The sequence below is a fragment of the Aspergillus vadensis genome (genome assembly GCF_003184925.1).
Source record: "Aspergillus vadensis CBS 113365 unplaced genomic scaffold BO88scaffold_41, whole genome shotgun sequence".
Lineage (NCBI taxonomy): Eukaryota > Fungi > Ascomycota > Eurotiomycetes > Eurotiales > Aspergillaceae > Aspergillus > Aspergillus vadensis.
The window spans coordinates 20,530-35,915 of NW_020292079.1; the positions used below are offsets into that span (position 1 = coordinate 20,530).

At 50.2% G+C, this 15,386-nt stretch overlaps 5 protein-coding genes across 5 annotated transcripts; 3 read left to right on the plus strand and 2 right to left on the minus strand.

The window, feature by feature from the left end:
• Positions 1-1,931: 1,931 nt before the first annotated feature.
• Positions 1,932-2,801, minus strand: BO88DRAFT_447675 (uncharacterized protein; the record flags this gene model as incomplete). The annotated part of the gene is made up of 4 exons (XM_025710391.1): positions 2,483-2,801; positions 2,273-2,363; positions 1,993-2,160; positions 1,932-1,972 (listed from the first exon to the last, which is right to left on the minus strand). The coding sequence occupies exons 1-4, from the start codon at positions 2,600-2,602 to the stop codon at positions 1,932-1,934; spliced, it is 420 nt and encodes a 139-aa protein (XP_025557206.1). The 5' UTR covers positions 2,603-2,801.
• Positions 2,802-4,040: 1,239 nt separating this feature from the next.
• Positions 4,041-4,668, plus strand: BO88DRAFT_458968 (uncharacterized protein; the record flags this gene model as incomplete). The annotated part of the gene is made up of 2 exons (XM_025711075.1): positions 4,041-4,178; positions 4,237-4,668. The coding sequence occupies 2 exons, from the start codon at positions 4,041-4,043 to the stop codon at positions 4,666-4,668; spliced, it is 570 nt and encodes a 189-aa protein (XP_025557207.1).
• A 345-nt stretch (positions 4,669-5,013) lies between these two features.
• On the plus strand, positions 5,014-6,926 carry BO88DRAFT_376261 (aldo/keto reductase family protein). The gene is made up of 3 exons (XM_025704361.1): positions 5,014-5,362; positions 5,444-5,876; positions 5,963-6,926. Exons 1-3 carry the CDS (start codon positions 5,311-5,313, stop codon positions 6,441-6,443), a joined length of 966 nt encoding a protein of 321 aa, XP_025557208.1. The 5' UTR covers positions 5,014-5,310; the 3' UTR covers positions 6,444-6,926.
• A 264-nt stretch (positions 6,927-7,190) lies between these two features.
• BO88DRAFT_420325 (C2H2-type zinc finger protein) lies at positions 7,191-8,433 on the plus strand (the record flags this gene model as incomplete). Its single annotated transcript, XM_025708437.1, has 2 exons — positions 7,191-7,722; positions 7,811-8,433. 2 exons carry the CDS (start codon positions 7,191-7,193, stop codon positions 8,431-8,433), a joined length of 1,155 nt encoding a protein of 384 aa, XP_025557209.1.
• A 1,349-nt stretch (positions 8,434-9,782) lies between these two features.
• On the minus strand, positions 9,783-15,057 carry BO88DRAFT_219058 (chromatin-remodeling ATPase CHD1). Its single transcript, XM_025701989.1, has 3 exons — positions 14,925-15,057; positions 10,069-14,494; positions 9,783-10,010 (listed from the first exon to the last, which is right to left on the minus strand). The coding sequence occupies exons 1-3, from the start codon at positions 14,929-14,931 to the stop codon at positions 9,881-9,883; spliced, it is 4,563 nt and encodes a 1,520-aa protein (XP_025557210.1). The 5' UTR covers positions 14,932-15,057; the 3' UTR covers positions 9,783-9,880.
• Positions 15,058-15,386: the final 329 nt, after the last annotated feature.

Below are 15,386 nucleotides of genomic sequence, written 5' to 3' on the forward strand. Positions count from 1 at the left end.
ACTTTCTTCCCTTTTTTTTTTCTCCCCTTGCCCTCCTCGGGGTCCATTCAACTTCAAAGATTGATTGGAGAAGAAGAAAGAGGGACGAAGGGTTGTTGTTGGTGAGTGAGTGGGGTGGGGCTGTTATCAAGTAGCCTTCTTAGCTACACGCTAGTGAGGGTTGGGTTCATTCTGGTTTATCGTGCAGAAAGCAGGTGGAGTGGAAGGGGATTGATGGGATTGGTGTAGGGGGTGAGAGTCAAGAGTCAGTTAGGTGAGAGATATTGCTCGCTCGGATGTATTCAATAACTGTCTGTTCAGATTGCATATCATTTCTATAGATTGTACAGTAAAAGATTGTAGTCGGAGTATCGAAGTAGTGTCACGTAGGATCCAACTAACTCAAACTAGCCCTAGCCGATATCGATTCCAATTGTCCATGCAAAGACGCCTTGTCTCTTCCGTCCAACAATACAACTAAACTCAACTACTTTTCTATCGAAACTACCCACCTCGGAGGTATATCCACAGTCCACACTTCCCACACCATTCACCTCACCACCACCACTAGCAACGCCAGCTGCGTAAGCAGAGACGTCACTCAGTGGGGTCCGAGATTTGACATGCCGCGCGTAGAATTAGATTAGTCCTCAGATACGCATGAATTAGCCGGAGACTAATCTGTTTGAGGTCTAATCGCTTTCCCCCTCCGTTCTAGACTGTCGCCCGGTGGCTTGTTGGCTGAAGGTCCGGTTCAGCTATGCTTTTCAGGGCTCAATTCGATGCCACTATCTTCAGGCTAGAGAGTCAGAGAGAGAGAGAGAGAGAGAGAGAGAGAGAGTCAGAAAGAGAGGGGACGAAGGGTCAACACGAAGCAATTAGACTGGATCACCTGGTGTTAGACTGGGAACATACGTAAGCCACACAAACTACGGGGTAAAACGACCGCTTAGTTAGGGACCGATCAGGTGTCGAACCAAACACTAACTAACCCAAGATACCCTGTTTTCCTTCATCGATTCTAATCTACAACCATGACACGGTACACACCCACACTCACACCCACACACAATCCATGCTGCCCATCCCATGGTACCTGATGACCCCAGAACGGCCACGATCGTACCGAGGATACAAGTTCATACCATGTATAGAGCCGATCTCATTGTTTATACCCCGTAATCACGTTGACTTCATGACCCTCCGACTTGGATCATTTCCCTTGACACCTAGATACGTAGGTGCATACGAATGCTCCGGTGCCCAGTGGGGCCCAGCCTAGCGTCGCCGAGCAATTGCTTAGGGCTCTCAACTAGACTAGTATAGATATGTAAAAGAACGAAGAAATTCAAGATGGAAGCGGGGATGCTCCTCCGTTAGCTATTGGGGCGGACATCAATTAAGGGTTCCCTTAACATTTTTTTTATTTTCTTTTCCATTTTTTTGCCTCATTTGCGTCCTGAACCGTGGCATCGAAATTTTTCTGCCTGTTGCTCCTACCAACTAGTGTGGCCTTCATAGCGGTTAACTCAAACCGAATCCGTGCAAGGCACACGCACATCCCCGAAGAGGTCTACGTAGCGTCTTTTCATTCACCTATTCAATCATCCCGTCAGAGATGATACGATGTCGTGATGAGGGCATTTTGACGAAGACGAAGGGGGAGGAGAAGCCCCCGACGTTTCGGATTCCCATTTCCCCCTTCGGCTTTCCTATTGACTTGACTACGTATGTGTATACGCACATTCATCATGAATGGATTATTCCTACGCATAATCCGGAAAGGCCCAGCACTTTCTTCGTCGTGGGACCTAGTTTACTTTCCTGCGTTGACTGATCTCGATCAGCGCCTTGTAAGTGCGGAGGTCTCGTGCGCACGCCGCCCATGCTGCTGCTGCCGCAGGCCTTACGCAGCCAACACCGGAGGAATTACTCCAACATATCAAGGCTAACTAAACCACGGCGGCGCAGCCTGCAGAGAAGATCATTCCTTCTCGGTCGTAGTGGACGTACGAGTAAATGCCGCTGGACATATGCGTGACAGGATCAGACTGCCGTCTAGCAAAGTATAACGGGCGCCACCCCTCAGCGAGTCAGGCTTGTAGGCTAGTAAGCAGCCACGGGGCAGGACCCTTGAATTTGGGTGCTTTTGGGAGGCGGCTACTGCTGCTGCTACTGCTGCTTGAGACTGATCACGTATGCCGAAATGAAGGCGCTTTGCATGAGCGTTGGTTGGTTCATGTGGTCAAGGGGATACGTTTGCAGGTGGGAAATGGGCTGATTGTATGCGTACTATGGCTCTTGGCTGGCTTGGCCTCTTGCAGCAGGTCCCAGGCAGGGTCCGAGTTTTGTTCTGCTGGGTGTTGGACCCTCGTTTGATACGACTGGACTACCTGTTTGGCATTGCAGACGGATGTGGTTGTTCACGCACTGCTTGCATCGTGTTGAACGCTGTTGTTCCATTATCAGAGAGAGAATTATGGCCCCACGACGACGCACTTACGTGTCTTTTGGCATTGGAGGATGACGATGACTGCCCATTCAACGCACCTTGGTAGGCGCTCAGCCAGCCCAAGTCAGGCGAAAATAACATGTATATGCCTGTGGATTTGACAATCTGCATGTTTCATCTATGGTCAGAAACAAACATGAACTTACAGTATTGAGTCTATGATTAACTGTTAGTTACCTTAACTGATAATCAGTAACTGCCCTTTGACAGCTGACGTTTGCCTTTAGAGGCCTTTTCATAGTGAGACATTACGAGCGATTCGCTGGGTGCTAACCGGTTACCTCGATGTCGACATCGCCCCAGAACCGCCCTCAGCTTACCCTCCATCTCATTCAGGCCAATGAATGCGCGCTGAAGTTCGTCCTCCTGTCGCTAGCCCATTCAGTGATACACAAGATACCGATACGTCTCGAAGTCAAGCCTTGAGGCACCGATGACTCAGATATGGCATTGTGCCCTAGGCGGGATTACTGTTGAGACATTTGGTCCTTCCTCGATGGAAACTTTGTGCGCACGTGGCGAACGAATCTTGCAGTTGTCGAGATGCAGCAGCCTCGTGAGCCTTAGTACAGCGAGGAACTGAATAGTGTTGAGGTGGTTGACCTAGTTACGCTTCCAGTGTAGAACAATGGAGCTATCTGCGCCGAGTTGAGGAAATCAGAATGGACTGGCACAGATGTGCGACACAGATGTTAGGCTAACGGCGATGAGTGACGAACACGTCCTTACGGACAAGGCCACTGCTACAGGACTACTACAGAGTATGAGAAAATTATCAATCAATTTGTTGAGTGCTTGGCTTCTTATATGTAAGTCTACTACGGGCGCACACTACAGACCTGCAGTGGTCGGGATGAACGTTCCGCTAATATCTCCCAGCCAGCAGGTACGGCTCTCAAGAGATAGAATGCATTCCTGGGAATTCAATTCCAGGTGGCCCTGGATGATCTCATATCGATATGTGGCGAGCCTATCCCTGTCCGGCAAGCAACCGGCTGGAATGTTCAAGGCCCCTGGAATGCGAGATGGTCAACCCCTACCATTTAGGGCCTATGCTACTGTCTTATTTCGATCGGGCCTGGATAACTGAGTAAAACAATGGCAGCTTTGCTTTTTGCCCATGGGGGTATCACGAAATAGAACTTCTGACTAGTTGGTGTTTCCGTGCGATACTGATGGTGGTATCAGCTTAGCCTGAGAGGACTGAGTACCTCCTAGTAGCAAGCAAACTTCCAGAATTCGAGAAACAAGTGGCGTGCAAAATCCAATTCATGGCTGGATCTTATCTTGAGACGCGATCTTGCAAAACGCGAGGTATTCCCCCCGCGACATCTATCCAGCCCTTCCATTCCGCACGTCGGCAAAGTCTCATCGCACAGGGGGTCCGGGGCAACAGCGAGGAGTATATCTAGGCTCGATTGTCTCGTCAAACTTTCAAATCAAATTTCACCTCAAACTTACTCCCCAAGGCACTTAACCTGTCCCCATTGCCCTTTCGTACTTATACTCTTAATCTTCATACCACGTCACACTGCCCTCTCATAACACCATGCATCCCAAGACGCCATCAGTGACCTGCATGGTCCTCACATTCCTCACCTTCTCTTCTCTCACCCTCGCATATCCTGTATCTACATCGAAGAAGGACGTTGTATCGAGAGCGGTGAGTTCGAGATCTCCTGACCCGGTAAGTATTCTTGTCTGTATACTCACACCCACCAAATTAGCTGACGCTCTCGCCACAGCGAATGATCCCTCAAGCCGATGCCCCCGCCGACGAGAACAGTGATCTTATCGACACCCTTTTTGACTCTATCGGACTTCATGACTTGACGAAGCTCAACCACTGGAAGTCAGACAATGAGCCTGATAAATCTGATCAGCCTGATGTCATTGATGACAGCAACAGCCCTACAAAGACCGTGACTAGCCAAAACAACGATGTCGATCAAGATGATGACAAGTCGACGGATAATGGAAAGGATGCCAATAAGGTTGCCGATGACTCGACCTCCCATGATTACGAGAAAGTCTCTGACGACGGCAATAACAGTAAGGGTAACACCCTTCCGAACCCTGCATCGGACGCTTCAGGGTTCGCGAAGGCCTTGATGCAGAAGATACAGGACGCTGTCAAGGATGCTCTGGATAGCAGCGACGAGCACACGCTTCACTGAGCTATACTGATAGAGTACTTCTATCTCATTTTGTCTCGACTCTTAATGGATTGTAATGTTTGGTTTGGCGAATGCTTTGTTTGTCTCGATGTCTCTCCTATACTTCTGTTTTTGTGAAAAAGTATTCAGCGGCGTGTCACGATTGACGAAGTCCAATGGCAAGGAAGCTATATAATGAGTTAGTACCTGAAGTAGAAAATTGACTTGGTGATCCTAGAACCTCTCGGTCTCCGTTCATCTATTTGATTCTCCGTTCTTGGGGGATTTAACTTCCGTCCGTCGGTCTACGAGCTTAACTCCAGCTAAATCCGGGAGGGAGCCCCTCGGCCTCCATGATTAATACCGCGCCAGATCTGATCCACTGAACTCATCGAATCTAATCGTACTCTCAATGACAATCAGCGGGTCTCATATCCATTTCTGAGTCAAGACCGATTATCCAGGACGATGTCCGAGGAAATCCGAATATTGGTGTTGAGGTGGGGGAAAGCAGAGATAAAAGCCCCTCATTGACGCGACCCAAACCCGAACTCAAGCTTAAATACCATCCATTCGTCACCTCTTATTCTTCAAGAGCTACACAACTTAAACTTCCAATCGAACACCACAAACCAACCCAAAATCCACAGCACACCAAGCAAAATGCCTTCCCTCAACGGACGCGAAATCGGCCACACCGGCTACGGAACCATGAGTATGTTGGAATCGCAACAATCAACCCCGCAGCCACCATAATTCTTTTTTCGCAGCTGACGATAATGATGTCAAATCAAAGGAATGACCTGGGTCCCTCAGCCTCCCTCGGACGAGCAATGCTTCGAAACCCTGAACGCCACTCTCAAGCTCGGTGCCAACTTCTGGAATGCCGGCGAGCTCTACGGCACACCCGATTACAACTCGTGCCACCTCCTGAACAAATACTTCACCAAGTACCCCGAGAACGCCGACAAGGTCGTCCTGAGTATCAAGGGTGGCTTGAAGCGTGGAGAGCTTACCCCCGATAGCTCCGAGGCCAACATCCGCCGCAGTGTGGACGAGTGTCTGCGCGTGCTGGACGGAAAGAAGACGATCGATATCTTCGAATGCGCTAGACAGGATCCCAATGTGCCGGTGGAGCAGCAAGTGACTGTTCTGGCGCAATATGTCAAGGAGGGAAAGATTGGAGGTATTGGGTTGAGTGAGGTGGATGCAGAGACTATTCGCAGAGCGTACGTTGCTACAGACATTCATTTACTTGCAGAAGCTGGTTACACGAAAACAAAAAAAGGGAATAGCAGCTGACGAGATCACGCAGACACAAGGTCCACCCGATCGCAGCGGTAGAGGTTGAATTGTCCCTCTTTGACACCACAATCCTCAACAATGACGTCGCTAAGGTTTGCGCTGAGCTCAACATCCCCGTTGTGGCTTACTCGCCTTTGGGCCGCGGTGTGTTGGCCGGTGCTTTCACCAGTGTGAACGAGATCCCTGAGGGCGATTTCCGCAGAATGCTACCCAAGTTCCAGGAGGAAGCCATGAAGGAAAATATCAAGCTGGTCAATGAGGTCAAGGCCCTGGCTACGCGCAAGGGTGTCGCTCCTGTACAGATCGCCCTGGCTTGGATTCTCACTCTCAGCGGCAAGCCGGGAATGCCCACCATCATTCCCATCCCCGGTGGTACGACGGTTGACAAGGTTACTCAGAACCTGGAGGGAGTGCCTCGCCTTAGTGATGCTGAGATGGACGAGCTTAAGGGTATTTTGGAACGGATCCAGGTGGTCGGAAGTCGCTACTAAGCTACAGTTGTACGGTCTTCACGAGGCGAGTGCTTTGGTAATTTCTTGAGATTGAACATAATATCATGGCTATATATATAGTATAGGAGAGATAATGAGATCCTGAATAAGCCAGAATTGTCAGCTTGTGTTGACGTGGCAGCAATGGAAAGCTTCATGGACACAATGAAAACAGACGAGGGGTCAGATCAAGTGTAGAAGAGTCAACATGCAATCTCACAAAAAGGAGATTGTCAGGATTGCAGAATTCTTGATTAAATCATCATGGAAGTTGCGGCAGATTCAAAACACAATAAAGTGGTAGGAAATTGGCGGCAACTTACCCTGCTCAACAGTGTGTGGGCAGAATCTGTTAGACAGATCACGAAAACAAGAAACTATTAGCTAGAAAGTAGCTCAATTAGCTACTGGGAGAGAAATTGAGTCACATTAAATCTCAAAGCGAATTCCCAAGTTGCGTTATTTCCCAATGTCTTGGACAAGTGAAGTGTAAAAGAGGAGAAGTAAAGAAAAGGGAATTCGGGCGCGAAGAAAATTGGCGGCGCAATAGCCTCATCACGTGCCGGGTGCTCAGCCCAGTGTATACTCCGGCGCCGGATATCGAACTTCCAAACATCTCAAACCTGGCTTACTCCTCCAGCCAGTGCCAGTAACACTCCTCAAGGCCCACAGTTGTCGCTCAATTTGCTCCCCGTCATTCACTCTCCAACTCTGCTCAAAGCGGGCCCTCCTCTCCTGTCAACCACCATGACGGAATCTCCGGGCTCCCCCCTCTCCTCCATTGCTTCCGACGACATGTCGGATCGCGACGACCTAAAGCAAGCCTTCTCCCCCTCCGGCTCCAACATGCCTCCCTCAAAGCGTCGTCGCACTGGCGTTGCCTCTTGGGATCGCAATACTCCGGTTTCGACCACTTTCCAAGATGACCTCCCTCCTCCTTCTCCCTCCACCTCTATCTCGTCCGATACCTCCGGCGACATTCCCAATTCACCCAACACCCTCGCTCTCATCGGTGGCAGTCAGGATGACGACTACAGCGGCCAAGGAAACGACCAGGTTACCGTCTGTCGCTGGGATGGATGCGACGCTGGTGATCTAGGCAATATGGACGGCCTCGTAAAGCACATACATGAAGAACATGTCGGGAGCCGACAGAAGAAGTACTCTTGTGAATGGTCCGATTGCAGTCGAAAGGGTCAAACTCACGCAAGTGGCTACGCGCTGCGCGCACACATGAGAAGCCATACGCGAGAAAAGCCCTTCTATTGCGCTCTACCTGGTAAGTCCTCCTAGACCTTTCCCATCATACGTTCCCTGCCCGTTATCCCTTGGCAACGTCTAACATTGTTCCTTCAACCTGTCTATAGAATGCGACCGCAGCTTCACTCGATCAGACGCCCTTGCCAAACACATGAGGACTGTTCACGAAACAGAGGCGCTTCGTCCCTCCGACCCCGTACCCAAACACCACAACGTCGCTGCTTCGGCGGCAGGAACGCCGACTGCGACCCCGTCTGGCAAGATCCAGCGGTTGAAGCTGAAGCTATCATTCCCGCCGAAAGACGATGCAGGAGATCACAGCGAAAGCGCCAATGAGGAGGCAGCAGGACTAGAGGACGATCTTCACATACCTCCTGGTGGACTGGAAAAGGAATTCGACACCTACGAAATGCTGCTCGAGGGGCCGCAACTGTATCGGCTGCTTCTGAGACAGATCCACTGGGCACAGCAGGATGGTGCGGAGCTACGCGACGCATGGGAGAAGATTCGCGTCAAGAGAAAGGAATCGTGGATGGAGAAGGAAGCGATCTTTGATGACTTGATGGAGGCCGAGGTACGATTGTTCAAGCTCCTCGATGAGAAATTCAGCGTGGCCAAGTCTGCGCCAGCAAACGGGACGGATAATGCACGGCAGTCGGAGCCACGGCAGTCAGAGCCAACGGAGATGGATGTTGCACAGGACCAGGGGTCTGGGTCTGTCCCGCCATGATGCGATGGTCGGTATTGATGGCGGTGGTCACTTAATATATCCTTCTTGACTTGATCCCTCCTGCCTTTGCTATTGCTCTTCCAACCCCTATCCTCTTGTACTTTACCTTCTTGTTTTTGGGACTTCTTTTTGGGAATTTTCTTTTCTTGGGGCTGCTGCTGGTAATGACTTCGCCACGGAATTGGGCCACGTCACATCACGTCTCTTGTGATAAAACAAAACGTGCCACTACTCATATTCCATTCCTTTTTCCTTCCTTTTCTTATACACCTTTTGTCTCTATTATCTTACCACGTCACGGCACATGCAGGGACTTGATCAATTCCGGTTTAGTTCATTTCATTTTCGTTTCGCTTTCGCTTTCGTTTCCGCAAAATATCCTGGTCTTTACTAGTTTGCTGAGTGTTTGTAACCTTACGAAATGGGATTGGCGCTTCCTTTCTTTCTTCCAATATTGAATGATAGCCATGGAGTCACTACTATTCAATAGAAATAAAAATCAAGTACCTTGATTCATTGGCATGCATGTAGTCCTTATAGTTGTTGTTGAAATGTGGTGGTCTGATTGTAGTAACTCCATTAGGAGAAAGAGAAAGTAGAAAACCCAGGGACAAACAACATATGCACTTCGCGCCTCCTGTTTCTCTGCACGAGTGGACATGCCAAGTAGTAGCCTTCAAGACGTATCCTAGACAAAGGAGTGGGGAACACAACACTCTTTCCTGTTGACAAACAGAAACAATTATCGAAGGTCTAAAGACACGTCGATACAAAATAAAAAAGCAAAAACAAGATGGATATCCATTCATTCCCAGGCTAGAATCAACGTAGTAAAAAAGAGATCAAAACTCCAGGGATAATAGTAGTAGTAAAGTAGCCCGATGATGATAATGATGATGACGATGTTGATAGTCTGAAAAGAAGATACATGAATTCGGAGGATATAAGAGGAGCCCTGCTCGGATGGTATGGTTTAAGGGGGGAAAAAAGGGCTAAGAAAACAATCATGGCAACAGCTGGGTGTTTTTTTCTCCTTTTTTTTTTCTCCCGAATTCGATATCGGAGAAATAACAAAGAATGCCGCTCATCATTCTGGAGGTATATGGGAGGGGTGTGAATGATGAGCGATAGAAAGAGGAATAGGAAACGATATATGTGAACACATCACAAATAATCCCGATGCTCCAAATATGCGGGAAAACCGCAAGACGTTAAGAGCCAAAGAAATAGCTGCCATGCATGCAAACATCATAGAAGGCCACTCATGGGGTCAACCTCACACAACACTCCCTATTCGTAGATCATACCAGACGCCGTCGCCATGCTAACCCAAATGATGCATATGTACCTTTTAACATGAATAGAAGCAAAAAGAAGAACTCCATGTAAAGAACAAGACCCTTGACATCCTTTCGCTAGAGAAATACCGGGATTAGAAAACCGGCATCTACTGCCCGTTGGAGGCTGGCTTGGAAGCAGCAGGCTCCTTAGGGATAGCGATCAGTTTATGATACATTTCTTGAAGTTTAGCCCCTCCGGCGTCTTTGTTGGGCCAGTAGTGTACCGAAACATATTGCCTATTGAGGGGGTCAGTATACTTTGTTCGGAACAGAAGTCGGTTTGCATTGGACATACCATAAACGAGTCTCCAAAGACGACATGGAGCCCTGGCCCTTCAGATTTTGACCGATGAATTCACCCACCTTTCCAAGTAGACGTCTCAACTCCGTAGCCCTTTCAGCCTTGCTCGGAAAGTTCTCTTTAGTAACGGCTGACACCTTCTTCAGATTCTCGCGAATGGGCTTGAAGAACAAGCGAGCCATGTCCTCTTTGCCGGCGGAGTAGCCATTCTCATGAGGCTTACGACGCCGAATATCCTCACTAGACGCGTCGGAAGTGCGATGACGGCTTCGTTCTCCCTCATGCATGGATCTGGGTCGATCGTGGCTGGGAGTATGGTGTCGTTCAACACTATCTCTGGCGCCGTGGGTATGAGACCGATGCCTAGAACGTTCTGTTTCCCGGTGGCCTCTGCGAGAAAGAGACGGGGCGGGTGAAGCTGAGACGCTGTTACTGGCATGCGTACGGGAACCTTTCCGGTTATTCCGGTGATGATTCTCGACAGCTCTCTTCGCGCTGACACTTGAACCGTTGGTGACTTTGTCACGAAGAACAGATAACAGATAGTCTGCGCGACGAACAAGGTGAACGGCTCCTGGAGACTTCGTTGTCTTGTCTTCGGCATTCATACGTTCATTTTTCCTCTCGACACGGTGTTCTTCAAGGAAGAACTTATCGCCAAGGCCAAGGTCGGGATCGTCTCGGATCTGCGTCCACGCACCATATCCGTGCCGCGCAATACCAATACACAGCATCCCGTCCTCGCGTGCACCCCATGGACACGTATAGTCCGCGGCTTTAGTGGCTTCCGGTATCCGGAAATTCTTGAAGTCAGGCACGGCGGCCGTCGCCTCCTTCAAGATACGCATTTCCGTCGGACGTTCCACAATAGTGTACGCATTAAGACGCTTGACTCCATGGAGATCGAATAAGACCGCCTTCTTTTCTTTCTTCGTCGGCACCTTACCAGCGTGTTCAAGGGCCTCGAGTTTCTCTATGTCTTCCCGCACCAGATCGGCAGCCTTGTCAGTTATTTCGCGGAGCGCAGCCTTGACCGTCTCTCTATCACGGTCAAGGAGACGTGCCTCACGAACGACATCCTCCTCGCGTTCTACTATATTTCCATAACGAAGGTAGGCACGCAGAAGATGGCGGTATTCTTTCTCCACAAGGGGTCGTTTCGGGTCCGACTGAGCATTTGAGTCGGAGTCATCGCCATTCTCCATACTGACCTGTGCTCTCGCTAATCTCTTGGCTTTGCGTTCTTCACGGGTATCCCGTGCATCACCCGGTGCATTGCGCTTGCGAGGTCGGTTCTGCTCAATGACTTCGGCAAGATAGCGTTCATCGGCTTTCTTCTTCTCCTCTGCCTTGATCTCCTCCAGCTGTTCTTTGGGTATGATGTCATCCCAACTAAGGTCGTCCACCTTGATGTCAACATATTCGAAGGCTCGAAGGAACTCTTCGCCACCGTCAGCTTGAATCTCCTCAGCCTGTTCGGTCTGATGAAGTTCTGCGTTTGCGAGGACTGAGTCGATATCGAGTTGTTCAAGCTTCTCCTGGTTACCAGTCTGCTCGAACATCCTCTGGCCACGACGTTTGAGAATACGTGAGATATCCTCTGTTGAGTTTGGCTCGCTGACCGAGATTCCACTACGAGCCATCTTGTTTTGAATCTCTGACGCCTCCTTGTCAGTAACACCACGTTGGATTGTGATGAATTCGAGTAGAAGCTTGTTTCGAGCTCTCTCAATCACTTCCTCCTCCACGGTATCCTTCGACACCAGACGATACACACTAACCGGCCTCGTCTGCCCAATACGGTGCGCTCTGGCCATGGCTTGAAGATCAGCCTGGGGGTTCCAATCAGAATCAAACAAGACTACAGTATCTGCCGTCATGAGGTTAATTCCAAGACCACCGGCTCGGGTAGACAGAATGAACGCAAAGTCATTGCTTCCAGGAGCATTGTAATGTTCAATGGCCAAACGACGTGCAGCCGCAGGGATGGTACCATCCAGTCGTTGATATGTGTATCCGCGGAATTCCATATAATCACCGAGGATGTCAAGCATCTTGACCATCTGACTAAAGATCAACACACGGTGACCGTCACGTTTCAGCTTGGCAAGAAGCTGATCCAAAAGCATCATTTTACCACTGCTGGTGATCATTGCCCTAAGAACATCCTCCCGGCGGGTACTACCTTCCAGAATCCTGGCTTCGGCATTGGGGAACATGAATGGATGGTTACTTGCTTTCTTCAGCTCCATCATGATGTTCAATAGTGATTGTTTCTGACCTCTGGCTCCGTCATTGAGGGCAGCGTAATTCTTGGTGAGAATGTTCTTGTAGTACTCGAGTTGGACGTCGGAGAGCTCGACGCGAATGATCTTTTCGGTCTTGGGGGGAAGGTCAGACTCCACTTTCGACTTCGTTCGACGTAGCATGAAGGGTTGAATAGCTTTCGTCAGCTCCGCAAGCTTATGAGAGGCAGCTTCTGCGTTCAAGTCCATATCGGCATCAATGTGAACCAGGCCCGGATTTAAGAAGTCTAGAAGGGCAGAGAGTTCTGCAAGGTTGTTTTGAATGGGAGTTCCGGTGATGAGAAGTCGAGCCGGAGACCTGAACTCGAGCAACTTCAAATATAGCTGAGATTCGCGATTCTTCAACCGATGTGCCTCATCAACGGCCATAAACTGCCATTTGAACTGGCTCAGGAAGGTCGAGTCCAGCAGGACATACTCATATGTTGTGAGGAGTACATTGAACTTAGGCCGTCGGGGGTTCCCGTCTACCATAAGCTCATGTTCACGCAGAACTGTGCGTGCAGCCTCATTGCCATTGTAGACAACATAGTTTAGGTCAGGGGTCCAGTGGTCGAAAGTCTCAGCCCAGGATGGCATTGTCGACAGTGGGACGACGACCACGAAAGGCCCTTGCTGGCGGCGCACGTGGCGTAGCCAGTTAATGAATGCAACAGTCTGGACGGTCTTACCAAGACCCATCTCGTCGGCCAGCACAACGTTGCGATTCTTCACCCAATTGAAAGCCATGAAGTTGACACCTTTTACCTGGAACTCCTTCAGCTGACCATTCTGTAGGAAGTTCGGTGTGCTCTTGATTGTTTCGAAAGACTTGCGCGTGGCTGGGTTGGTTTCGGACTTGTCTGACACCGGGGGGCGAGAGGAGCGATCTAGAAAACGGTCTATCTCGCGCTGAGCAATATTACTAACGAGCTCTTCACTCTCCCATGTACAAGAGTCGTAAAACAGGCGCTTCCATTTGACGAAGTACTCCGTCCCTTCGTCGCCTTCGCGCATTCCGATGACTCGCTCAACTTGTTTGTAATCCTCAATTGCGTCTACATCCCTCTCACGATCGAGGTTCCATTTCTCCCGATCCTCGGGGGCAACATCTGCATCATTCTTAAGGCGGACGTCTTCGGACAGTGTTTTGCGTATGTAATTGTCAAGGCGGCGGGTACTACGACAGTTGGCAAGACTCTCGGCCGTTTCCCATGTGGCATGGTAGTGGGATTTGCCTTGCCATTTGATGTAGAACTCAAAGTCGTGGCGGCCGACGTCGAGGCTACTTGGGTCCACGCCATCCTTGAGGCGATGATTGAGCACAATATCGACAGCTGGGCGATCATCCTCCACAGTGTTCACCCAATAATTCTGCGTCATTTCGTCTGGGTCATCCTCGAACATGGAATCATCATCATCTTCATTGTAATTCGAGACCCGAGAAGCATTCCTCGTTGAGAAACGAACCTCCGGGTGCGAAGGTGCATCGTTTGATGAGGCTTGGAGGAGCCGCCGTCGCCTCGCCTTACTTGTACGAGCACGGGGACCCCCGTACTCATCGCTGTCCGAGTCTTCGGAGAACGACGACTGGGTTGCGGAGCGGGAGGGACGTTTCGAGGTGGGTTGTGAGGCCGCAGCGCGTCGACGCTTAGCACGGGGTGCTACAGCATCAGAGTCCGAGTCCGAGTCTGATTCGACTATTTGACGCGTCGTGCGGGCTCTTGCGCTTCGGCGAAGGCCGTATAGATCGGGGTTCTGTCGGATATAGTCTGATTCATTGACCGACGATGATTTCCGTTTCGTGCCACGCCTGGTTTCTGATGATGAAGAGTTTTCAGAGCCGGATGCACTGCTCTGGTCCTCGTCATTTTCCATCCCAAAAGCATCCTCATCTCCCTCCGCGTCTGGGGAGCCGGCATTGTAGGACTCGTCTGCGGCGTCTTCCTCGGGGGAGGATGATGAATCGCGTGCGGCATGGTTTGCAAAGGAGTCGGATAGGTGGTCTTCACTCTCGCTGACTGCAAGATCATCTCTGCTGCTTGCAGCATCGGAGGCAGGTGATGCGGAGTACCCATTCATCAGGGCCATTGTGGCCGATGGTTCGGAGGTAGATGGGATCACCATGCTAGTAGCTATTGATGATGAGAGGCATCAGCATTGAAGCCCGGTACGAGGCCGGAGAGGGATGGAAGACACGGCATAGTGTAAAACAGATTTACGCGACTCAGATTCCACTAGAATCGAACAGAATAGGTAGGTGAACGAGGTAGGAGATGGAGGTATGATGGATGGGCATGTTTTTGATGGCGGGCTGGATGAAACGCGACGGAGAGTGATAGGGAAGAGATGGGGGATAATAGGGGCAAATCCGAAGGCAAAAACAGGTACAGGAAAGAAAAGCCAGCCAGACCTTGACCAGGAGGAACCCGAGAACCCCTCAATACACCAGATGTAGGGGATATCTGGAGTTCTTCGGTGGGTCGAGACCGTGGAGAAGTACCCCGGCCGACAGTGGCAGGACACGTCTAGGAAAAAGCTAGGAAAGACAAATAAAATACTTACATTCCATAGCTTGGTGACCCCTAATCAGGGAAAAACGAAGAAGTAAATGGTGACAAAGTTGAAGGGGAAAGGTGGGGGGGGAGGGGAGGATGGAATGGTGGAGGCAGCAAAGGAACGATGGGAGGCCGCTGAGAATATGATGAGGGAGTAGGAAGAGTGTTGTACGTTCGGCTGGAGGTGGACGAGTCGCCGTGAAGGGATTGGCTGCCCGCCTGATCCCTCAGGCTGCCATTGCCCGCCATGCTCTGTGCGGTTTAGCGCGCCTCAAGCGAGCCTTCAAGCGGACTAGCGCGCTTTGAATATCACGTGTGTCTCGGGAAGGGAGTTACTCTTCTTCCGAGCAGAATCAGTCAATGTGGACAGTCAGCCAATCAGCACTGCCAGAAATAATGCAGCCCGGAAACAGTTGTGGCCTGAGGCAGCCACGGTTGCCCACAATGCCCGGCATAGTTTTCTCTCCAA